General features: G+C 36.8%; 1 protein-coding gene across 1 annotated transcript in view; it reads left to right on the top strand.

Annotated features, from left to right (window-relative positions):
• RERG (RAS like estrogen regulated growth inhibitor) overlaps positions 1-26,981 on the top strand; it is a 102,566-nt gene that overhangs the window by 64,856 nt on the left and 10,729 nt on the right. Inside the window, exon 3 of the mRNA XM_007113696.4 lies at positions 26,764-26,820. Coding sequence (XP_007113758.1) covers positions 26,764-26,820 — 57 coding nt within the window. The remainder of the gene's footprint in view (positions 1-26,763; positions 26,821-26,981) is intronic.

Genomic DNA, 26,981 nt, shown 5'->3' with positions numbered 1-26,981 from the left:
CTGTGTTATCTTACAGTTCTGGAGGCCAGAAGTCAAATCAGGGTGTCAGCAGCACAGCTGGTTCCTTCTGAGAGCTGTAGGGGAGAATCTATTCCTGCCTCTCTCCTAGCTTCTGGTAGCTTCAGACATTCCTTGGCTTGCACACGGTGTTCTCCCTGTGTCTTCACACTGTCTTCCCTCTGTATGTGTCTGTCTCTGTGTCCAGATTTCTCCTTTTTATAAGAATGTAGTCATATTGGATGAGGGCCCACCCTAATGATGTCATCTTAACTTGATCATCTGCAAAGACCCTATTTCCGAATAAGGTCCTATTCAAGGGGACTGGGGGTTAGGACTTCAATATCAATATCAATTCAACCCATAACAATATCTATCTTGAAAAATCACCAGAGATGATAATTTGTAACTATTAGTAAAATTTATGTGAATCCTATAATTTGCCTTCGGTGAATTTATTTATTCTAGACATCTTATTTAGATGATAGGATGCCAAAAGTAATGCCCCGCAAATGTTCCTTTTCTGTAAATTATCAATGCTATTCAATTATTCCTACGTCTTCCAGGGACTATGGTTCCCTATTATTTTCTCATAGACCTTGTTGGCATTTTTCTGAATTTCATCGCTCTCCCTTCATCTTATAAACACTAGACTCTCCCTCTTTTATGCTGGATAAGCAAATGTTTAAAGAGTGAGTAAAGGATCTCTTTTGTACGTAAAGTACATGTCTGGGGCCCTGCTATCTGGAAAATTTAATTCAGATTCATTCGTTTGTAATATTCAAAGTCTGTACCACTGCTTCATATTTTTCAAAATAGTAACCATCATATTAAATGGTTAGATACAGTTAGATATGTTCTCTTAAAGTAGCATACGATTGTAATCAAATTTACAATTAAACATCCATCACAACTCCCCCCCTTCTTCCTTTCAAGAAAACGTAAAGAAACCTGGGCTAAACCTAGGGCTCTGTGGACTTGCTGGAAAAACACTGACCCAGAAAATAAATGTGTAACAAGTCAAATTTTTTCCATTACTTAAGGGAAATTGTGGTGTTAATTTTTTTCTTAATCTCTGGGCTAAGTATAAATCTGTGACTCACCCAAACTACCTCATTCTTAGACCATAAATATTAGGAGTGATGACTTATAAGGAGGTCATGTTGACGTGTGGTGAGTAAATGCTTGTCCACACATATTAATTTAACAAGAAAATAGCACTTTCCTAAGTAGCATAACATAAACAGTAGAGAATTTAATATAAGTGAAAAGCAGTGTTATTTCTGAAGAGTTACTATGACAAAAGAATCCTTTTTTCTCCTCCAAACAGTAATACAATTGTATTAGGCTTTAGTATCTAAGAATATGTGTATAAATCTGCTTCCAATCAAAAAAAAGTTGTATTAAATTTCCAATACTGTGGGAAAATTAAATTTTGAAAACTATATTTGTTCATTGCAAATTTCTATTCCTAGTACATGGGAAACCACAGGGAGGTGTTCCAGCTGGGTTGGTTTTCTCAATTCAGGTTGTCAGTGTTAAACTTCACCCCTAGGGCACTACTACATGACTTGAGTTTCAGTGGCACAAATGGGATGATGTCATGTGTTCTTTGTTCTTGGAGCAAACCCCTACTTTGTCCAGGATCAGGCAGGACACAGTGAGGACCTCAGTCTCCAAGAGATGGCGTGCTTCAGAGTCTACTCTGTTAGGGAAAATAAAACACTATAGATAACAGCTTCAGAAAACATGAAAAGCCCACTTATTACAGTAGGTGGGACAGATATATCACTTGGTCTCTAAAGTAGGTGAATTGGTGCATTTAGAAGTTTTCTAAATCAATGTAGACAGCCAGAAATATTAAATGAAAGGCATTAGTTTCCATTAGTAATGAAATTTCTACTTCTGTGACTTTGCTAATGCTGGTTTCTGCTTTCCTTTCTGCCTATTCTAGTAGTACATCCTTCTCTGCTTTCCTCAGATGGCTTTCCAAAATGACCGTGGCCAATTTTCCCATCACTCAACAACAGTAATTAGCAATGCAAAACAAAATAACACCAACCTTCTAATATTTTTAGTTCCTGGGTTATTTCATGTGCCTCTTGGTTATCTCAGAAGCTATTTATCTCCAACCTGCAGGCAAGAGGGTGGTCTTGCAGTTAATTTATTATCGTCATGGTGACAAACTCAGGACTTAGCCCATGGGAAACACTCGACATTTATTGTAAAATGACATGTTTACAGTCAAGTGATGACAGCAATTTGAGTCATAAGAGTAAAGGTAACCCATAGTCCATCGATCCCTTCACAGGGAGGAAAGACCTCACCTGATTTATGCAGAAAGAGCAAGCAGAATAAAAGTGGCATTAGGTTGACCTAATCCCATCAGCTTTCTCTGCTTAGAATTGGGGGGTGAGGGAGTTCCCTGGCATCCAGTGGTTAGGACTCCTCGCTTTCACTGCTGAGGGCCCTGAGGGCGTGGGTTCAATCCCTGGTTGGGCAACTAAGATCCTGCAAGCCACGCCACGTGGCCAAAATAAATAAACTTCATACATCTTTATAAAAAAAAAAAATTGGGGGGTGAGAGGGATGGACACTTTTCCTGAGAAATTGTTGTCTTTACTGGTAGTGCCCTCTGGTGGATTAACGCTCCTCTTGCTTCACTCAATTCCTGGACACTCTATTTTACCTTTAGCTACCTCTTAGCACTCCCCCACCTCAGCATTAATAGGCTTTTCTTTCAAAGTGACTTGGGATGTTACAGTCTACTACAAATATTGCTGGTGTGTGGTTTGTAAGAGACACCTAAGGTGAATTCAACTGAAGTGAATACCAGTTTTTACCCTTCCAAGTCTATCAGATGCCAGTGTGGGTGCAATGTAACTGTTGCGTGCAAACCCTTGGCTTGAGTGTGTTTATGTAAACGGTTCAAAGCTGTGGACTGTGTGTCTGGCAAGTTGCTTCCAAGACACAAAGGTGAAATCGGCGTGTTTTCCATTTACAAGACATGTGGTTCTTATTGCCTTACAGAGATTGGTCTTTGTTTGTACTTCATTTTATTTTTAAAGTGAGTTTTCCACAGTGAAATAAAGTGTGTTCATTATAGAAAATGTTGAAAAGACAGAGGCAAAAAAATTATCTGGAATTCCACCAAAGCCAAGATGGATTTTAGGTGTAGCCTGACAAGGTATCCTGCTTCCCTGGAGTGTATAACCTCAGGGAACAGGCTTTAATGGACTGAGCATGAGCATGTCATTAACCTTCTTCGCAGCTGTTTTCTCAATTTATAAAGTGCAATGATAATACGGCATTTGTTTACTTTCATTTTCTGTCTCAAATTAGGTCTGCTAGTTGCATAAAAATAATAGCAGCTATTTATTTATTTAGCGCAGAATTTCAAAGCCTAACCAGAGACTCACCATTTGCCTCATGGAGTACAGCAATTTAGCCCAAAGTCAATTTTCCCTATAACCTCCCATATCTCTGCCAGGATTTGTTCTTGTAAGAGTAATAACTACCATTTATTCGGTTCTTATTACACAAGATAATACAGTGGTTAAGTATGTAGCCCAATTGAATTTTAATTCTGGCTTTTCCCCCTAATAGCTGTGTGATCTTGGATGAGTCTAAAGTCTGTTCTACAGTTTCCTCCTTTGTCAAGTAAAGGCCTTGACCCGCAGGGTTTTTAGGAGAAAATTAAGTCCCTAGAACAGATCTGGGTACCTGGGAAGCACTCTGTAATTATTAGATGTCATTATTACTATATCATGATGATATATTAGACACTATACTACGTTCTTTTTTATTCATTATGCCATTGAACGCTCTGTACCTGGGAAGCACTCTGTAATTGTTATGTAACCATAACAATCCTATGATTGTTATAGGCTCAATCCTACTAAGCCTGAGCTCTAGAGCCCTCAAGCCACAGCAACTGAAGCCCGCACGCCTAGAGCCCATGCTTGGAAAGTCTTGAATTGTTATGTGATTGTTATGTAACCATAACAATCCTATGAGTTAGATATTCTTTGCCCTGTTTCAGATAACGAGCATGAAACAGAAAACCACAGTGACTTGTCCAAATCACATGGCAAGTTACCCCTAGACCTAAATCCTAGCCTAGATCTGACTATCTATATAAAGCCTGAGCTTGCCATCTTATTTTCGATGTGGTTGGATGTGGTGGCTTAACTATTACTTTGTTTCTTTAATTTTTATTGAAGTATAAGCTATATATAGAAAAATGCACAAATCATAAGTTTAAAGCTGTGCAAACTTTCACCAATGAAATCACCTGGGAAGTCAGCACTGTAATTTTGCCAGACCTTGGAAAGTGCCCTCGTGCCTGCATCCAGTCACTAAAGCCTCCAACAGTCACTGCTAAGTTCATTTCCAGCATATAGTTTGGTTGGCCTGTTTTTAAACATTACATCCATGGAAGTATACAGGACAACCCATTTGATGTCTGACTTCATTCACTTAGTTTTATGTTTGCAAGATTTATCCATGTTACTATATAGCGTTATAGCCATTGACACATCACAATGTACCCATTCTACTCTTGGACATTTGGAAGATTTCCAGTTTGGGACTAATATGAATATTGCTACCAAAATAATGCTTGTACATGACTTTTGGATTGGAAAGGATTAATCCTTTCCATTGGTTTAATACCTGGGAGCGGAATTGTCGGGTCATAGCGTAAGCATATTTTTAGCTTTAGTATTTATTGCCATATACTTTTCCAAAATAATTGTAGCAATTTACACTCTTTAGAGAGTTAACTTTTAACCTATATAAGAGAATTAGGGGCCACTTTTTATCTTTAAAACCATTAGAACGAAAGATAGTTTGATCTAAATAATTTTTGGATTTAAAAAATAAAATCAGTTAATAATTAGTTGCTCCTGCAAAGCACACGCGGTGTTTTTTTTTTTATAAATTTATTTTTATTTATTTATTTTTGGCCGCGTTGAGTCTTTGTTGCTGTTCAGGCTTTCTCTAGTTGCGGTGAGCAGGGGCTACGCTTAGTTGAGGTGTGCGGGCTTCTCATTGTGCTGGCTTCTCTTTCTCGCTGAGCATGGACTCTAGGCGTGCGGGCCTCAGCATCTGCGGCACGCGGGCTCAGTAGTTGTGGCTCGTGGGCTCTAGAGCACCGGCTCAGTAGTTGTGGCGCATGGGCTTAGTTGCTCTGCAGCATGAAAGTACACAAGTTTAAATTTACTTACACAATAAAAATAACTCATTTTTGACATAGTTAAATACCATAATGTGAATGAAATATCAAGAAATTTAAAAGAATAAAAAGAGTAAGCACAGTTGTGGTATTTACAGCCAAGTGTCTCACGGATGGAATAGATAGTTCACTTGCTGGTGTGCTTGGAAGCATGTTATACGGTCATCCATAAACTGTGTTTTTCCACACAGAACCAGATGTTTAATATCAGGGATCTTGTCTTTATCAATTAGGAAGATTGGAGAAAGACAGAAAGGGACCACATTGGAAAGTCTTAATATTTTTCAAATTCTTAATAACCAATCCATTGCCCCAAAGAAGTCTTATTTTGAAGTGCAAAATGTTAACCAGAGGAGCTGCTGTGGCAGAAGCAAAAGTGAGAAACCTCAGTTCTCCACCTGCACTGCCTTCCCTTCATTGCTCCCGAGGACAGCAACAGATCCGAGGAGCGTGGCACAAGAATGTGCCTATATCCTGGATGCTAAAATGCACTCATCTTGTATCGCCTCAGTCAACTGGTAGCAACTCTCAGGATCAATATGTCAAGAAGGAAGGATCATAGGCCATGGTGAGAGCACTAGCAAAATATGCCATGATCAGTTAGTAATGTCTGTCACAGGCACAGAAGGGGATAGTAAGGGTCTGTAGGCTGGCCCTAGATATCATTTATACACATATACATAAGTATGTATACACACTGTCTTTTAAATATTTTATTTCCTAGTAACTCCAAATTCTGTAAAGATGGCTAATGTTCAGTACAGATAGGCTAAATACTGACATAGGAATCATCTAGGTATGTATATCTTTCTGTATTTGTCGAAAACATCTTTGGGGATAAATTACTAAAACTGGGATTTCTTCCATTAGCGTTAAATCTCCCATACTCTTCTACAGAGGAGAACTCTGCCCTGCCAATGTGTAACACAGGTCACATTCTGCCCTGTATTATTGTTACTAGTGAGTATCCACCTCCCCATCAGAACTGCAAAGCCCTGGGTATAAGTTCTGTTTTGTGTGTCTATATTTCATTCCCCTCCCCCACTAACAGTGCCTAATACGGTGTTTCCTTTTTCTATAATAGATGTGGATACATATTTTTTTGCTTTAAATAATAATGATACATTTTAATATTCTAAAGAAATGGTAAGAATTAAGTGTCAGAATTCAGCTTATATAAGGAAAGCCTGAGATGAATTAATAAAAAATAGGAGAAAATTTTCTAGATTTTAATATAGAGCAAATAAACAAACACTGCCTTGTTTTTCTCAGTTACTTTTAGGGACAATAATAACAGTTAAAGGACCACTAATGAGTTTCATAGAACCATTGTCCAGAGCATTGATGATCACTGTAGAGACCAAAATTTCAGAGCTAAATAGACACATTAATATTGGAGCAGGAATATATGAGTTTTAAAAAAATCTCTAAATACCTATGGAATTGGTAGTTTTAATAAAAGTGACCTTCTTTACTTCACTTCATGTCCCCTCAGTGCCTCTGCCCTGGGCATCAATGGCTGATTTATCAAGTCACCTCACATAAAGCTTTTTCTTTAAATTGTTAATACACTAAGATTATTCTTTATGAAGTTTCTTGTGCTGACTTCACTGGCATTTCCCATCATTTGCTGGTTTTGTGTTTTGGGTTTTTTTAGGTCATTTTCGGTTTGGGTCTCTACATTCTTTATTCACCCCTTCTTGTTTTATTCCAGTTAGCATTTCTGGGGGCCTTTTGGAAACCCCCAAAGTCCCCACGATGGCCGGTCTGCCTAGCCTTCTGTGTCCTTTGACTTTATTACCTACCATTCACTTGCAATTTGTTTTGAATGCACCTGTAGCCTTGTCTTCTGGAAAACTTCTCCCTCTGGCTTTTTCCTCTCAGTTCAATTATCTACGAAGATATTGCACTCACAAAACTTGGGCAGTTTTCTCTTGGATCTACCTAACTACTCTCTCTTTGAGAGGAGATCTCAGATCCCGACACACCTCCACGTTATTCTGAGGGAATCTGATGTACTTTACATATATGTTTGACATGTTTCATGTACACAGACAACTATTATCCATCAAGACTCCAAGACAGGCTGTCTGGTTTCAGAGACACATTTGTATAGAAAAGGTAGAAGGCTTAGCCCCAATTTTAGAACATACATTTTTCCAAGTAAAAAACAATTCAGTAGGGCTTCCCCGGTGGCACAGTGGTTGAGAGTCCGCCTGCCGATGCAGGGCACACGGGTTCGTGCCCCGGTCCGGGAGGGTCCCACGTCGGGAAGATCCCACGTGCCGCGGAGCGGCTGGGCCCGTGAGCCATGGCCGCTGAGCCTGCGCGTCCGGAGCCTGTGCTCCGCAACGGGAGAGGCCGCAACGGTGAGAGGCCCGCGTACCGCAAAAACAAAACAAAACGAAACAATTCAGTGGTTTCTCTTGTCTTGTTCAGCATTTTAATACATGAATTTCTCACAGTCTACCATCTAATGTATTCCGATCTTTTCTTCAGTTTATTATTCTGGAGCAATACTTTGTTTGCTGTTGAATGTTGCTAAATAGTTCATCACATTTTGATAGAGATATTCTGGGTCAGTGAGCATAATTTCAGATACAGGTTCTACATTTACATGTATTTTTTTTTCAAAGTTTCAGTTTCCCCCGTCTTGTGTCTGTATAAGAGGATACTAATTTATGCACTCACCATTCTGCAAAATAAATATATCTGCACAATTACAGTTATAAAATGATTCCAGTTTTCCTCCATCTTTATTCAGAATATTTCAGTTTGAATTAACTAAAGACCATTCCTCCAAATATTCATCTCATTTGGCTTGTAAAGACACAGTTTTAGTTAAAGAATGTTGCAAAATGCTTTTTTCTTTGAGCAAATTTTACAATATGAATTATGTTTATTTTCAGGCTCAGATTTTCATCTTTTTATTTTATAATATTAACTTAAGGTCAAATATTTCTATAAACCAGAGCCAGAGAGTCTTTCTGGTCACCAGTATTATTATAACTTTCATCCAATGTTTACCAGGGGATAGTGAATTCATTTTGTTAAAATGAGATCTGGCATGAACCTTACTCCAGGCTTAACTGAAGTAAACATAACCTTTTTTTTTTTTTGAGGTTTCACTAAATTAGATTTACAAACTGGACACAATTAAAAGCTTTAGATTACCAAGGAAAAGGCAGATTTGAGGGAGACAGAGATTTTCTTTTAAGAATGTTTGACTAAAATAAAAAAGAAAAGAAAACTGAAGAGAGGGGTTGTTAATGTAATATTTCTAAGTTGATTTGCTTAAAGCTAATCTGCATGTTTTTGTACTGCTTGCCAGTCCAATGCAAAGGCCAGATCCCTAAAGGTAAACAGGATTTGGGAAGCTGCCTGCTCAGGAATTCAAGGATTAGCCTTCACTCTGCTTTTGACTTGCTGCTGTCATTCTAAGTGGGTCCCATCCTCTGTGCCTCAGAGAAATTGCTTCTGTTTACATACACATAGTTCTTAGGTAAATCAAAAGAGTAACATTGTACCTTACAGGAGGGCACAGTAGATAGAACAACAGCCTGACCTTTCAAGCTGGTGGGCTTAGATTTGATTTTCCATAGAGGCAGCATAACCAGCTGTGAGAGCACAGATAAACTGCTCAAGCCAGTTAAACTTTAGGTACCTCACCTATGAAAAGAAAATAAAAATACCTACTTTACCTTGCAAGGATCTGGAAAGTATATACAGGGTGACCATGTTACTTATCATCCAAACCAAAAATACTTTTGAGTGTAAAAGCCGCATTTTTAAAAATTATGCCAAGGCAATAGCAGTAAAATAAGGCTCTCCCAGACAAGCCAGAAATATAATGTAATATAAACTAATATAATATAATAGCTACATATAATTGCTACATATAATATGTTAAATACAACACAAAATACATATAATATTTACCAGTACAAGGAGCCTGGTACATTGCAGAATCTGGTGTCACTTTGTTTACCCTTTATTTTGGAACATTTATACTTTTAAAAACACTTTTATATGTAATGTGGCATTTTATAATCACAGCAGTCTTGTAAGATATATTTACTTGTTCTCCTTTTACAAATAAGAGCACTAGAGCTCAGAGAGCATAATTACCTTGCTTGAAATTCTTTGGAAAGTTACAGAGGTGGAACTCAAATCTAATTCTTACCATTTCAAGTAGAGTGTATTGTATTTCCCTATACCACAATTTCTCCCAAAGAGCTTGTAAACACACTTTCTGTGTAATTGTGGGCTCGGGTGGTTGGTATACATTTTTCTAAAACTACTTAATTTCAATCTCCGATCATAGTCTGTGTTCTGAATAAACTTAAAATAGTCCATTTTTATGAGTTTATTCTGAAACTTCAGATTTTTCGTAGTGGACTTATGGTCCACTGTGGGGTTTTGCTGCTGCCTATTTATTCCCTTGTGTGAAGTGGAAGTTACAGGGGCTTCCATCAAGCATTGGAAGTTCTTCACTGTTTGTCCCTGCAGGTGTCTGCTGGCTTTGGTATTCAGGCAGGGCCATCCATCTGTGCTGATGATCTTGAGCACATCTGCTGTTGAAATCCCCTTGTCAGACTATAGGATGTGCTCAGGTCCACTGGCTCTTGAGGACACACCCGTGGCACTTTCCGAGCCATGGAGCAAGCTTTTGTATGTGCTCTGGGTCCTATTTGGACAGTGGCTCTGCGACCCTGTTTGAGATGCATCTGCCCACTCATCCCATGAGCTACTCCTACAGTTCCTCCTTAGTCACGAGGGATTTGGAAAGGGCTCTCAGGACCAAGATAGGTTGCGGAGGAGAGGTTTCCCTTTGTTCTAAACCTCCTAAAGCTAACTAGGAATTTCCATGCCCCTTCTGCAACATCTCTGGCTCAGCCAAAGAGGAAAGGGATATAGCTCCACATCAGAATTTCTTTCACTTACTATTCTCTCTGACCTCTCTCTTCCTAGACTAGAAAGAGTGCTTATCTCAGGGATCTAAGGATGGGGGTGTTTGGAGTGGGAAGGGATAGACAGAGGGTTCTGTCTAGAATCTAATTGTTAATGCCAAAATCTTGGTCACTGGAATGCTGAAATCCAGGAATAACTGTCTGGTTTCTCTTTGTATTATATTTGTGCTCTGGCTTACCTTCCCTTGTGGGAGTGAAGGTCAAGGTCTAATTTAAAGGGGAAAAAAGAATGGGAAAAAATCCAAGAAATCTTCTAAAAAAACCCACTTGAGTAAATGCTTCACAACATTGTCCCCCTCTTTCATTTTACAACTTTCTTTCATTTTGTTCTAGTCTTCTTTCTGTGGCATTCCACATTTAAACTACTAAATAGTAAATGAACATCTTAAATTTCTGTGATTAAAAATGGCATCGTCAAACAAAATGATGACTGATAAATGTTTCAAATGGGTCCATCTCTGTGATTTTTATGTGATTCAGAACGTTTTGGTAACAGCTTAAAAGCCTACATTTACTTCTCCATTTCCTCTCCTCTGTATTCTCTTGAGCCCACTCCAATCAAGCTGCCATCCATACCACTCCATCATCTGTGATTTCACACAGCCAAATCCAATTCTCAATCCTCCTCTTACTTACTTGCAACATTGAGACAGTTGATCAATCTCTTCTTCATGAAAGACTTTCTTTGCATAGCTTCCATGATTCTAAACCCTTTACGATTTCCTCCTACTTCACCTTCCCAGTCACCTTTACTGCTTTTACCTCATCAACCCAACTGCTAAAAGTTAGAGGTGCCCCAGAGTTCAGGGTGCTCCTCTATCTATATGGTCTTCAGGTGACTTCATCCAGGCTCGTATCTTTAAATACCATCTTTATACTGACAAATTTGCAAATTTACATCTCTAGCCTGGACCTCTGCCCTCAACTCCAGATTCCTATATCCTCTACCTCTTCACATCTCCATTGCATGTCCTAAAGATATCACAAACTTATCTTGTTCAGAACTGATTCTTGATCTTTCCTCTAAAATCTTCTCTACTCATAGTTTTTCCCCATGTAAGGAAAGGGCACTTCATCTTTCTAGTTTCTTAGGTCATAAACCTTGGAGTCATCCTCCAACCTTCTTTCCTTCTCATACTCTGTAGCCAGTCCAAAAGCAAATCTGAGTATTTCCTACCACCTCCACGGCTCCTCCCTGGCCCAAGCTGCCATGATCTCAGATATCACAATAACCTCCAAATTGTTCTCCCTACTTCTTCCCTTGCCCGACTCCCAATAGTCTATTATCTACAGAGCACTCAGATCATAGCACTTCTTTTCTGATGTGTCTCTGCCTCCAATCAATTTCCTTACACGCCAGTGAATTTTTTAGTAGTTTAATTTTATCTAACAAGAGGGACTGGTATTACATTTTTTAATTTCTTCTCTCCCCACACTCCCTCTCTTCTCTCCTCCTTTAGACCCCAAATATTATTATTATTATCCAGAGAAGATGCTAGAAAAATTAAAATAGAAAAGAGACTAGTTGATAATTCACCACCAAATAATCCATAGTTGACACTCAAATTACACCACATGAGCATTATCAGCCACACACACATATTAGGATCATGTATATAATAAATAAATGAACATGACAATGGTTTGGTGAGCTTTTAAAATTAATTTATTTCAGAACCAAGGTAATTATAAAGTGAAATCTTCTTATAAAATACTCTAGGGCTTCCCTGGTGGTGCAGTGGTTGAGAGTCCGCCTGCCGATGCAGGGGACACGGGTTCGTGCCCTGGTCTGGGAAGATCCCACATGCCGCGGAGCGGCTGGGCCCGTGAGCCATGGCCGCTGGGCCTGCGCGTCCGGAGCCTGTGCTCCGCGACGGGAGAGGCCACAGCAGTGAGAGGCCCGCGTACCAAAAAAACAAAACAAAACAAACAAAAAAAAAACAGGTAAAATACTCTAGGGAGCAACATAGAAACATTGTTCTGTATTCATTAATTTCTAGATATTAGATATTGGTCTTGTCTCACAATTTACTGTTAGAGAAATTGCTAGCAAGAGAATATCCTTGTGTCATTTGCGTTGAAAAGAAAATAAGACCAGCAAAGTGAATCTGAAGTATAACTTGCTCATTTGAAGAAAACAATGACTCTGGAATTATTAAGACTAAAAGATAACACATGTAGGTTTATGAGTATATGAAAAAATTTAACACATTTTTATTTATTAGTAGAGGATAATTAAGAGTATGTAATCACATATATGTGTATATGTCTAAAGTTAGGTGAATATGAGTAACTTGAAAGAGTTAGAAAAAACTAAATAAAACTAATGGTGAAATAATAAATACTTGTTAATCGAACTCTGTTTCTAAGTCCTATGTTGCCAGTGTAGGTCAGTGAAATCCATTTTGCACTGCACACATGAAAAATACTAGAATATATATCACATATAGCTGAGCTGAAAGAAGAGTGAGAGAATACTGAAAAGGCAGAAATAACAATAAGATGAAGAAGCTCTGAAACCTACTTATCCTGTAAAAAATCTAAACAACCTTCCAATTTCAGCCCTGAAATGTAAAGAGCTTCTAAATCATCACTCTTATCCTTACAACAGCAACAAAAAAGCTGAACAAACAAAATCAATTACATTTTTTGGTCCAATCAAAAAAATTGAAGTTGTTGAGCAATATACCATATCCTGAAATCTAGAGAGAGACAGGTGAATACAGAAAATTATAGCCAAGATTAGCTTACCTAGACATAAGCTAATGGAACTATCACATGAACAGGCAAGAGAAAAAAAATCACATGATCACAATAATAGGCGCAGAAAAAGCACTTGACAAAATTCAACACTCATTCATGATGAAAACTCTCGGCAACCTAGGAATAGAGAGGAATAACTTAATAAAGAATATCTACAAAAAAAAAACCTCAACAGCTAACATTATAATTAATGGTGTGACACTAGAAGTTTTCTTGCTAAGATCAGAAACAAGGAAAGGATGACCTTTTCGCCACTCCTTTTCAACACTGTATTGGATGTTCTAGCTAATGTAATAAGACGAGGAAAGAAAATAAAAGGTATACAGATTGGAAAGAAGGAAATAATGCCATCACATATATGTAGGAAATCCAAAAGAAGAGACAAAAAGAAAGAAACCTCCTGGATATAATAAATGATTATAGCAAGGTTACAGCATGAGATTAAAACACAGAAGTCAATTGCTTTCCCAGAAATAGAGACACAGATGTAGAGAACAAACGTATGGACACAAAGGAGTGGAAAATGTGGGGGGGGAGGGGGATGAATTGGGAAATTGGGATTGACATTTATACACTAATATATAGAAAATAGATAATAGGAGCCTGCTGCATAAAAATAAATAAATAAAATTAAATTTAAAAAAAGTCAATTGCCTTCCTTTATACCAGCAATGTACAAGTGGAATTTGAAGCTGAAAACATAATATCATTTTTTAAAACTTATTTATTTTTGGCTGAGTTGGGTCTTTGTTGCTGCGCATGGGCTTTCTCTAGTTGTAGTGAGCGGGGGTTACTCTTCATGGCAGTGCACAGGCTTCTCATTGTGGTGGCTTCTCTTGTTGCGGAGCATGGGCTCTAGGAGTGTGGGCTTCAGTAGTTGTGGCTCGTGGGCTCTAGAGTGCAGGCTCAGTAGTTGTGGCGCACGGGCTTAGTTGCTCCGTGGCATGTGGGATCTTCCCGGACTAGGGCTTGAACCCGTGTCCCCTGCATTGGCAGGCAGATTCTTAACCGCTGCACCACCAGGGAAGCCCATAATATCATTTTTATTAGCACCCCCAAAATGAAATGATTAGGTAGAAATTTAATAAAATATGTATAAGATGTATATGAGGAAAACTACCAAACTCTGATTTTAAAAATCCAAGAACTAAATAAATTCCATGTTTATATATAGGAAGACTCAGTATTGTCAAGATGACAACATTCCCCAACTTGACCTAAAGATTCACTACAATCCCAATCAAAGTCCTTGCAAGTTATTTTGTGAACATAGACAAAGTAATCCTAAAGTTCATATGGAGAGGGAAAGGACCCAGAATAGCCAACACAATATTGAAAGAGAAGAACAAAGTTGAGCTGATATTACCTGACTTCAAGATTTACTATAAGCTACAGTAATCAAGACAGTGTGGTATTGGTGAAGTATAGACAAATAGATCAACGGAACACAATAAAGACCAGAAATAAACTCACACAAATAATGCCAACTATCTTTGACAAAGAAGCAAAGACAATACAATGGAGCAAAGATAGTCTTTCAACAAATGGTACTGAAACAACTGAATATCCACATGAAAAAAAAAATCTATATACAGACCTTATACCCTTCACAAAAATTAAGTCAAAATGTATCATAGACCTAAATATAAAATGCAAAACTATAAAACTCCTAGAATATATCATAGGAGAAAATCTAGGTGACCTTGGATATAGCAATGACTTTTTAGACACAATACCAAAGGCACAACCCATGAAAGAAATGATTGATGGAAATCATTAAAAACTTCTGAATTAAAAACTTCTGCTCTGTGAAGGACACTGTCAAGAGAATGGAAGACAAGGCACAGCCTGAGCAAAAATATTTGCAAAGGATATTTTGATAAAGGACTGCTATCCAGAATATACAAAGAACTCTTAAAACTCAAAAATAAAAAAACAACACAATTAAAAAATGGTCAGAATATTTGAAGATACCTCACCAAAGAAAAAACACAGAAGCCAAATAAGTATATAAAAAGATGTTACACATCATATGTCATTACAGATTTGAAAATGAAAACAACAATGATAAACCATTCACATCTATTAGAATGGCCAAAATCTCACTGACAACACCAAATGCTGGCAATGATGTGGAGCAACAGGAACTCTCATACTATATGACATCCTGGGAAAAGGCAAAACTATGGAGACAATAAAAAGATTAGTGGTAGCCAGGAGTTAGGAGAGAGGGAGGGATGGCAAGGCAGAACACCTAAAACTGCTCTAAAAAATAAAGTCTATTTTTTTCAAAGGGATAAAAGATCTGAACAGACGCCTCACCAAAGAAGATATATGGATAGCAAACAATTACATGAAAGATTATTTCCAACCTTATTTGTCATTAGAGAATTGTAAGAAAACAACAGTGAGATAACAATGCACACTTAATAGGATGGCAAAAAAAAATCAAAACAAAATGGACAATACTAAATGCTGACAAGGATACACAGCAACAGAAACTGTTGTTCATTTCTTATGGGAATGCAAAATGGTACAGCCACTTTGGAAAACAGTTTGGCAGTTGCTTATAAAGCTAAATGTAGTCTTACTATAATCCAGCAATTGTGCTCCTAAATATTTACCCAAACTATCTGATAACTTATGTCTACATAAATACCTTCATGTGAATATTTATGGCCAAAGCATAACTGCCCCAAATTGGAAGCATCCAAGACGTTCTTCAGTTGGTGACTGGATAAACTGTAGTATACCCATACAATGGAATATTCAGCAATAAATAGAAATAAGCTCTCAAGGCAGGACATGACATGGAAGAAATTAAGATGTATGTTGCTAAGTGAAAGATGTCAGACTGGAAAGACTATATATTGTATAATTCCAATTATGACTTGACACATTTACTGGTGGATAGGAGTGAATTTTTCCTTCTGTAGTACTGGAATAGCTCCTTAACTAGTCCTCCTGTCTCCAGCCTTACCTTGACACTGAAATAGCAGTGGCCTTTATAAAACAAAAAGATGATCATGTCATCTTTGTGTTTATAATACCTTAATGGCTTCTCATCATCTTAAGCATAAGTAGAAATAGCTTAGCTTGGCTTCTAAGTTGTCCATAGTGTGGGCCCTTTTCCAACCCAATCTCTGACAATTCCTCTCACTTACAGTCTTATTTTGCCAAGCTCTAGTTCTCCATACAAACTCTGACTTTTTTAAGGCTCCATGTTTTGTTTTTATCTTATGAGGTTATGAAGATAGCAATAGGAGTGGTGATGGGGCTACAAATGGAGATACCCAGTTGCTAGAGGTAAGTCTTCAAGACCAGAGTCATAGACAGAGCCTCTTAAATCCATTTGTGCCCATATAGGCAGGAGGCAAAATGAGTCTGGAGCAGAGGCCATGTGTGAGAGGAATAACTCTTAAGATCCTTGGTTCTTTATAAAAGAAGGCATTCAGTGGGGATCATATGAGACATTCCTTTGCTTGTCTGGGATATTTAGTCATTCTGAATCAGTTTTATGCTCCAACAAATTCCATATGTTTCCAGTTTCTTGTGTGTTCTCTTAATATAAGCATAGGAAAAGAAATTCAGACATTAACACCATACATGTTCCTCTTCCAAAAAAGAGTAAAAATTAAAAATTAGAATTTTATGTCCAAGTCTCTTGAAAAATTTAGAAAAATACTTAATACAAGACAGATAATTCTTAAATATAATGGCTTGGTATAAAATATTATTTTAATGAAAATAATTATAAATTATTAAATTTAAAACTCTGGCTTAGGAAATTTGGTAATTTATTTCTTAAGGATCACTTATAATTAAATTATAATTAAATTGAATTATAATTAAAATGAATAATAATTTCCAACTTATATAAAACTGATTCGAATTCCTGGGCACAGAATCCATAGCTTTTGACTTATTAACCTTCAAAAACAAATGAAGAGACAAAGCCAAATCAGCTGATTACCATATTTCAAAGTTAATTTCTCTTGTTTCTACTTTCAATTTAAATTCTGGAAAATTTATTGTTATTCAATCATACAAGCTAATTTTTAATTTAATATAAAGTTTTTTCTTGATTTTACATTCTTTACATGCATTCTCAAACCTCTGCTCCCTATCAAACGTGTTAAGAATTATAAGTCATGGTCCTGCTTTTTTTCCCATTCTCATTTGTCATCCTAAAGCACTGTTGTCAGTACTAAATCCTTACCTTACCATTCCATACCAAAGTAAGTCAATTTTCAAGACTTGAAATGTACTGAAGTTAGACTCTGAGCCTAGGTTTTCAGATACAAAAGCATCTCCCTAAAAATTCTTGGAGATTACACCATTTATCTTTAAGAAATTTCCTGCACAGAGAACTGACTTTAATTCTGTAACTCTTTCTCAGAGTGATATTTTTGTCAGAATGCAGAACAAGTCAAAATGTTCAGGCTTAAATAAACAATAATTTTAAAGCAATCCTTAGACCCCCATCTGGAACTAATTTACTTCTCATTTGAACTTCTGGCATTATAAAGCATCCACTTTTATACTGCATTAATTTAAAATTTCCATTAAATTGCTCAATCTCCATGTTTTTATGGGGCTTAAATGTTTTTCGTGTCAATTTATTTTGACCATCACAGGAAATAGAGCAAGGAGTAGGGGATGGGGGATGGGACTGCTTCAGAAACTACGGCTATGTGAACAAATTTTTGTCCCCTGACTAGAGCTGTTAAATTTTTTAGTTCAACTAGAAATTTTAGGAGTTGAGATGGAGGAGAACATAGGAATCAAGAGACGTCACCATGAGATGACACTGAAGATAGATAGCACTTCTGTGTTAAGTCCTCTTTTCTTTATCTACATTGAGCATCTTAACTATGCCCATTGCATTTGCCAATCACTAGAAAGTATCATTCTAGCAATGATCAACTCTCTCCAGCTTCATACTATGATGTCAGCTGCCTGTGGGACAGTGCTTAGCAGTGACTGGGACATGACAGGCATTTAATAAATAAATGCTGAATATATGATAGATGGGTAGATAAATAGAAGCATAAAAGATGGATGGATGGATGGATGGATGGGTGGATGGATGGATGGATGGATGGAGAGATGAGACTTCTCTACCTGGATGTTTTCATTAATGTCTCATGTCCAACGTGTTCAAATCCAACCTCACTTGCACTTAACTCATTTCTCCATTATATTCTGCCTCAGAGAATAACTCAGACTTTTATTCCATATAGACCAATCCCTCTCTCACACTTTGTACATCTAATCAGTGAACAACTTCCATAGGTAACCAGCTCAAATTGAGCCATCTCCCTACTCAGAACCTCTGTGTGCCCATAGACTTCACAGTAAAATCCAAGCTCGTCAATGTGACATATAAGCTCCTTCATAGTCTGGGCTGTGAAGAACCTCACAACCTACCCCCTACATAGCTCCATCCACACACCACTCAACCTACGCTGAACCACTTTTGATTCCTAAATGAACCAGGGTCTCCCATGACTCATGGGAGACCTTTGAACATGATGCTCTTTGCTTACAGTACTCTCCCTAAGTTAGCAAGTTCAACTCATCCAAGACTTAGCTCACAATTTAGGTCTAATATGAAGTCATTGCAAAGATCTTGCTTAGGGAATCCTCTGTCTTGCTTTCTTTCATGTCTAGCACAGTGATAAATAAATATTTAATGATTAAACAGATGTGTATAAATCTCATATATCTGGGGAGGAGAGAAAGACAATGAGAGAGCCATACAAGAAGCATTTGAAAATATTAAATTTAGATATCAGTAAATCTGAAATCTGATTTCTGTGCACACATCTTTGCTCTGAGCCCCTCTCCTTAAGATCTGACATTTCAGAGGATGAAAAAGAATATATATGTATAATTGAATCACTTTGCTGTGCAGCAAAAATTAGCCCATTGTAAATGAACTACACTTCAATAAAATTTTTAAAAATTAAAAAAATAAAGATCTGACATTTCAAGTCACACAATTTCCGGGTGCTTTTTTGACATCTCATTTCCAGTGCAGCCTATTTCCATCCCCTTTCAGTGAAGAAAGGGCTTTTAGTCTGCTTTGACTAGGGGTCCTGAGATTCCAAAGTGCCACATTCTTGGTTTCAGCCATACTTGCAGCTGTTAAGCCCAAACTTCAAAGATCTGTGCTGTCCCCCACAGGTCCTTCTAGATCAAGTCTTTGTGCTGAGATTTCCATAGTTCACTCCTTGATTTGAGGCACAATGGCCCATGTTTCTTGGGGGAGGCTAGTGTAGTCATAGAAAGAGAAGCCTGCTAAAAGGAGGAACATGAACTTGGGGCTTGGTGGTTGAAGAGAGACCCAGGAATAAAGTACAAAAGACCAGAAGTGTCAGATCCAGGGCGTGGCGAACAGGGAAATTTTATCTGGAGGCTTGATTTGACAGGAGGATGATTGAGGTCAGGGTGAGGGAAGGAAAAAGGTAAAACTGAACTTCCTCTTATAGTTTAGCCAAACCCCATCCATCTCAAAAATGGAACAGAAGCAATCATAGGATTGACACTTTATACATGTTACTCTGATTTTGTCTATTACACTTTCTCTTCTGGAAAACACAAGAATGTTTTCTCGCTTTGAAGCACGTAAGTCGGTTAGACTCACCTCAATCTGGCCTTCCTTCTTTTACCCAGGCATCATAACAAGACTTAGACAATATTCTAAATTACCCACATGTCTTTTGATTTTTCCTGGAACATGCAAAAGTGCAAATTCTCAGCTCCTCAAAAATAGGAACCGTGTCTTATTTTCTGTGCTGTCTTCTTCACTGCCTAAAATGTTTCCTGACATTCTATTCTGTGTTGTTGAAAGAAGGAACTTGTTAATGACTGAGGAAACTAGTAAGAAAACAGTTGCTCATCACATACGACTTTATGTCTGTATCATTACACACTTGTTTTTTTCTTTTGCTCCATCTTTTAAAGACCTTTTCAAGAGAAAAACAAAAATCTTATTTATATAAAATTTCCTTCTTGCTTCTTGAAATTCATATTCTCTTTCTGTGTTGCCATGGTTTCTGGTCATGGATATTCCCTCCACTGAGGATGAAGAAATCTAGTCATGAGTAAAACATGCACTCTTCAAAGCATGCCTCTTTGTCAGATGTAAGCTCATAGGGAAAACAATTCCAACCATTCAGAATTAAATCATATCCATAGAAATATTAAAATATAGTGGTAAATATTGGACATTAGAAAAAGCATGCATTTTAAAGTAAACAAACTTGGGTTCAATCAGTTCTGTCACTTGACTGCTCTGCAAAATAGACAAGTTTATTTACTTTTCAGTTCAGGTTTCTTATGTGTAAAATAGGAACATTAATTCCTACTTTTGAGAGTGTTTATGAGAAATAAATAAGCTTGTAGTCAATATTCAATACAAACTACCCTTTTGATAGCATTTCAGAAGTTCCATTAGTGTCTTTATTTAAATCATAACTACAATCGACTTAATAATATTTTCTAATATTATATACACTTTAATCCAACAGCTCATATAGTTATTAAATAGGTACTTAGTTCTACAAGATTAATTTATTCAGCAATAAACTATCTCCACAGGTCTAAGGTAGAATTCGCTGTATTTCTGTAAGTAAGCTCATTTTTATTTCTCTGATGCTTATGACCACTGAAGGCTTGGAGTTAAACTTAGGGCTGATAGTAGTATGAGGTCTGGGGCTGTGGTTTCCTCTGGCCCGAGAGAAGGGGCCTGGAGGGTCCTGTAGGTTGATGAATCAGGTTTTCAATAGACATCTGAAGTAGGCATTGAACCTGAGAAGTGGTGCCATATATTCACTGGAAGTTCCGCTGTAAAGAAGATGTTTTCAGATAATAAAAACACACTAGAGTACCAACCTGAGTACAGTAGTAATATGGGGGCCAAATAATTTATCCAGATTTTAATTGTTTCCTCATTGGTTTCTTCAAATATTTATTGAGCACATATCATGTATCAGGCAGTATGCCAGCCATGGGAGATAAAGGTGAACAAGGCTTAATCTCTGATCTCAGGTCACTCACAATTTGTAACACATAAGGTAGTATAAGTGAATAATTTACAAGGCAGCTGTGCACATTTTATAATAGAGAAGAAACAAGTGACAATTTCACATCACATAGGGAGTGATTACTGGCTTGGGAAGGCCAGGGAAGACTTGAAAGAGGTGATCCTTCACTGGTTACCACAAGTAGAAATGCTCTGGTGAATAGTAACATTATCTATGAATCTATTGCTTTCTAAATACATCTTTCTTCTTCCCTTTCATTGATTTAGTTCCATTCTGGGTTACCTACTTAATATGCTGACTAGTTTTTAGCTTCTTTGGACTCTCCAGGGTGCAAAGTTAAAAAAGAAATCAGCCTGAAATTATTTATGGGACACTCAAAATGAGTAAGGATCTCTGCATTGTATTTTAAATAATAATTATTAACCTTGAAAGCAACCTTGAAGAAACATACAGCAAACCTCGTTCCGATGAAGCCAAATGATGCCATGAGGATGATTGCATTTTCTCTCTGTGTGTTAGTACACCATGCATTACAGAATGAAAGGTGTAGGGTCAGTGCCCCACACGAAGGCAAGAAAAGAAGCCCAGGAATGTTCAGAAGCGCCTAGAAACTCACTTTTTTCTAGAGACATTTCAAGCCTTTATTTTCACCAGGGTTTTGATCCCTTTTTTGGTCACAAAAGCAGTGTTGGGTGACTAAACAATATATTTTCTTCAAAATAGACCCTGTTTCTAAAGTACACACAACTTTCTCCCTGAAATTTTTGAAATTAAGAGTTTAGTAACAATAGAGGAGTATACCAATAAGACTTGTCAGCTTTCTAGTGGCAAATTCCTCATCTGTAAAAAGAGGGGCTTCCACTAAATGAGAGAGGGTGACACACTGGTGTCAGACAAGAGTGGGAACATATTTCAGGAAGAAATATAAATAATCTGAGCCTCAATTTCTTCCTTGAGGTACACACATACCTATCATATGTGTATCCATATACATAATCACATGCATATATTCCATGCTATGGGGCAATGAAGAGTAAACATATACATGTAAAGATATAGCACAGCACCTGACCTGATAGCACACACTCAGTGAAGGAAGGTGGATAACAAGACTGACAAAACTGCACTATTTTTTTCTTACTGTTTTCCCATTATAATTTTTATGATATTGTTTAAATTGAGGTTGTGCTTAGTGAAGTGAGGAAACCATTCCCAAGTGGTCTTAAACCCCCCTCTTTCTCTTTTTCATTGTTTTTCAAATATTTTACTTATTGTGACATTTTCCCTATCACTCATAAAATTCAAACTGAAAGCAATTTAGTGTTGACTTTTGCCACCCATTTATCTTGGTAATGTATACCATTGTTTCACATTTTTTGCTGGCCAAGTAGTTACACTGTAAGTAGTGTAATGAAGTAGAAATGGGAAGAAGAGGAAAAGAGAGACATTCTATCTTCTATTTATCATAATTTTGAGAAGTTTCACATTTGGGATACTGTGTAAGTTTATTATAATGTTTTTTCATGGTTTCTAAGCTTTAACATTTGTATTAAACATTTTAATAAGGATACATCTTTAAGAGACCTAGAGAAAAGACAATGATCACAAATATGTAGGGGGTCTCATATGCTTAAGTATCTTACAACACAGTTGTACTATACAGATTGTTAATCAAGTTATTTCATGATTGTATAAGTGAAAAATAATGGCATACATAACAGGATTTTTTTTAAGAATATGAGTCTAAAAAGTAACCTTTGAAAGTTCTGTCTGAATCTCTCTTGAGTATATATATATCTTAAATTTTTTTTAAGTCTAAGAATATCATGTGTGTTAGTTTTCATTTACCTTGAAAAGTTCATTTCTTTCTAAAAGTTGGTTTATTGCACAGATTACATCCAATCAATTTTCATTTAAAAATATCATTCTAATCATTAAAGCTGGTACTTCAGATGTCTGCCTCATCGTGATAATGACATCAGCAATTATTTTGAAAAACTAGTCCAGTCTTGTTAACCTTTAGAAATAGTATGGCTATTTTAATATAGAAAATTTCCCTTCTAACTCTTGCTTATAAACAGAATTTTATCCTATTTATTTATTATCTTGATGTCACTTTTAATAATATTTCTTTCGATTAAGTTCTACTTAGTGAACTTTCCGTTTTGTTGGAAACTAGCTTACATTGATAATCATGACAGACAAGAAATAATCTAATCAACTACTATACTTATAATTGCTCATTCTGCTTTAGCCATACTGGCTTGCTTAATATTCCTTGAGCATATCAAGCACACATTCCTGCTGTAGGGCCTTTGCACTGGCTGTTCCCTCTTCCTGAAGCACTGTTCCCCCCACATATCTTCCCTCATCTCTTTCTTCTATCACCTTCTCATCAAGAATTACCCTGGTCACCCAATCTTAAATAACAACTCTCACACCCTCATCTCCCAATGCTGAATCCCCCTTACCTTGCTCTTCCTATTTTATCTGATAGCGCTTAGCACCTCTAACAGACTATTGTAATTTATTTATTACTTTTATTTTTTATCTGTCTCCTCCTAGAAGAATATAAGCTTGGTAAGTTCTGAGATCTTTGTCTCAATTGTTTACTGGATTATTACAAACACCTAAAACAGAACCTGGCACAGAGAAGTCACTCAAAAAATACTTATTCAATGAGATGAGGTCAGCGAGCTTTTGGGGAAAAGATGTGAGAGATGGTTCAAGTTTTAACAGAATCATTGGCTGCTGTGTGGAGAGTAGTTTAAGGGACTACTGGGGGGTGCAGTTAAAATAGGAACACCACTGAGAAAGCGACTGTATTATCGTTAAGAGGTAAAACCATGTGATGAGAGTAGTCGTGGTGGAGGAGGTGAGACTTGGTAAGATATATCCCATATGAAAATTATATTTCATAATAAAATTATAATAAAACTAGGGATGAAATAATACTGGTGAAGCTTTGTAATTACATCAATAAATGGTGAATGTCACTTACGCACCTCAGACAATTTAAATAACAATAGAGCCTTTAGCAGATATCATTTCCAAAGATGTAAAATTATTTTCATTCTTTCGACTAATAATTTTACATTATGATATTATTGAAAACTTAATAATATATAAAATGCATTTGTCTTTTCCATGAATAATCTGTGAGAGATGAAAACATTTTCAAAAAATGAATATATGACATGTCCATTTTTCAAAATGGCTTTTGATGATTTTTACTGCATTTGAAGTAGATTGAATTTTTTTTTAATGTATGATTCTTTTGTTAAAATAACCATGACATAAAGATGTAGATCCCTTTAAAAAGAATATAAAAATGTGTAGATTGATTTCATTGATTAAGCCGAGCAGCTCTGCCCATTGCAAGGTGGCAATCTGAAGCTAAGCCCAAAACCCAGGAGTCAGCAGGAATGACGTTATCAACAACTAAATGATAACTCAAAGGTGCACCAGAATCATTTTTATATTCTTGGAACAAATTGTTTAAAACCAAACCCCAGAACTAATTTACTCCAATATTAGACAAAATTCTAACAAGCTTGTTAATATGGCTTATCCATCTTTGGAATAATTAAAGTAACAAAGTACATTTATAGATAGGTTATTAGAGGTAGTCTCGGAAACCGTGGCAAAAAGAGACAGCCATGGTATTTCAGGGAGGAAAAAATTATATATGCGTGTATATGAAAAATTATATTTATATAAATAACCAAAAATTAAAAATATGCAAAAGCCCTAGCACTTTAGAATTGTTTTGCCTCAACGACTCTACAGCTTCTAAAAGTATCGCCACATAACTACACAGGGCACTAATTAAGATTCTTAACTAAGATCCAGATGTTTAAGAGTGATTTAGTTCTACTCGGTATACTTGGTTTTGAAAGGCAATGGCCTGTCTAAAACATTTTATAAAGATTTCCTTGAGAAATGATTAAATTTAAATGGTCTGGGAACTGGGGTACTTCAAACTTCAGTTATGTAAAAAATTTTGTTAATTTTAATAGCTCATGGCTTGAAGATGCCAGATAAATGAATTTTTCTAGGTCACAACCTTTTGAGTTAAAACTCCATGTTCTGACAAAATGTGAAACTCTTTGAATACTGCAAGCAGTTATGTTTACTAACACTGACAATTGAAAAACAGAAGAATATCCGTCTAGGGCTTACAGTTTCTTACATGAAAAAAAAGAAAAAAGACAGACTCAAGAGAGTGGACAGTGACAGACTCTGCAAGTTGAAGATCAAACCACAAATACACTCACTGTGGGAAGTATTATAGGGTCAGTGGCCTTGCTACTTTAGGCACTGCAAATATTTTGGCTCAAATCCGGCCTCACACTCTGTAATTAGAAAGAACATTGCTGCTTTCAGTCTCCAGCCAAGCCACGTTTACATGTAGTCTATTTTATGAGGTTTTCATTGCAATTTGCCCTGGGGTCTCTCATATAAACCACTGCGGTAGGGGGCTATATACCCTGTTGATCTTAACAGAGGCAACAGACAAAGGAGAGACTGACAGTGACTTTCAACTAAATAGTCTTGTTTCTCCAAGGATTATCTTTATAGACTACTACATACAGGGCATTTCAGTAAAACTACCATAATAGACATTTTTAAATGATAAAATACAGTAGACATTGATTCTTTAGTTAGGGTCAGTGGGATACCAAGAAGACCATCAAGGGTATTCAAAGGGCTGGTGAGCCTGCTGAAATTATATACTAGACTGTGTGTATATACATTTTTCCAGGGAAAGGGTCCAAAGCTTACATTCTATTTTTAAACTGTCTGTGATACTCTCCTCCAAAAAAAGTTTTTTTAAAGATTAAAAACCATTGTTTTCAACTATAATACAAGAATAAGAAAATGTTCAGCTTGTGTCCCATCGGTTTTTTTAAGGACAATAGAATCCACCTCTCTCAAGCATTGCTCTTTTTCTGACTCACCTTCTAGTTAAATATTAGCCAGATGGCTTTGGCCTTAAATTCAGTTTAGACAATGGAGAAATTACAGGCTTCGGAAACAGCCTCTTGAATTCACATCCTGATTCAGCCACTAACTAGCTAGGTGAGCTTAGTTAAATGAGTTAACCTCTCAGAGCCTCAGTTTCCTTATCTGAAAAATGGGGTCAATCCTAGTACCTGCCTCTCAGGGGTGAAGTGCTGGTCGAGGAGATCATGCATGTGAAGTGAATAGCATAGTTCCAGATCCTGATCCTGACTGTAAGTACTTCATTGGCCTTACTTTTGAGAAGCTTCAATGATTCACTATAAAATCTGTAATTTTGAATATTTTTTATAGTACAAATATCTTTTCATTACAGTAAAAATCATCACATTTTAACTGGTCTTTATCAATCATTATCCGTATTCAAACTTTAGACACCCATATTGTAATGCTTTATGGCTAAATTCATTGTTTTGCTAAAAACTGTATATGTGCGCATTTTCACACTGTGATGTTTTTAACTCTGTGACCGAAGGAACAAATCTAAGATGTTCATTAATGCACAACAAACCATTAAAACATTACACCAACTTTTAGGCCACAACATGAAATTTTTAAAGTATCTGAATAAACATAAATTGATATATCAGGTTTATATTGGGTTTATATGCCCAGGAAACATAAAACACATATAGTTGTAGGGGCTATTTCTCTTTCCTGATGAGGGTAAGAACTATAAGAAAATTAACAAATTTGATTGAAATGTTGTTCTTTTTTTCCACAGCTCTTGTAGTGAGATTTCTGACCAAACGGTTCATCTGGGAATATGATCCCACCCTCGGTAGGTCAAATTTTGTTTCATCCTTCTCTCCGATCAAAGTTTTGACCCAAAAGAGAGAATGACATTTTCTGTTACAACACTTTTAAGCATCTTGCAGCTATTTGGGAAGTGATTTATCAAATCATGCGAAGAAGCCCTGTAAGAAGATGGATGTGTGTTGC

The sequence above is a fragment of the Physeter macrocephalus genome, chromosome 6 (genome assembly GCF_002837175.3).
Source record: "Physeter macrocephalus isolate SW-GA chromosome 6, ASM283717v5, whole genome shotgun sequence".
Taxonomy (NCBI): Eukaryota; Metazoa; Chordata; class Mammalia; order Artiodactyla; family Physeteridae; genus Physeter; species Physeter macrocephalus.
This window is presented reverse-complemented; position numbering and strand designations above follow the sequence as displayed.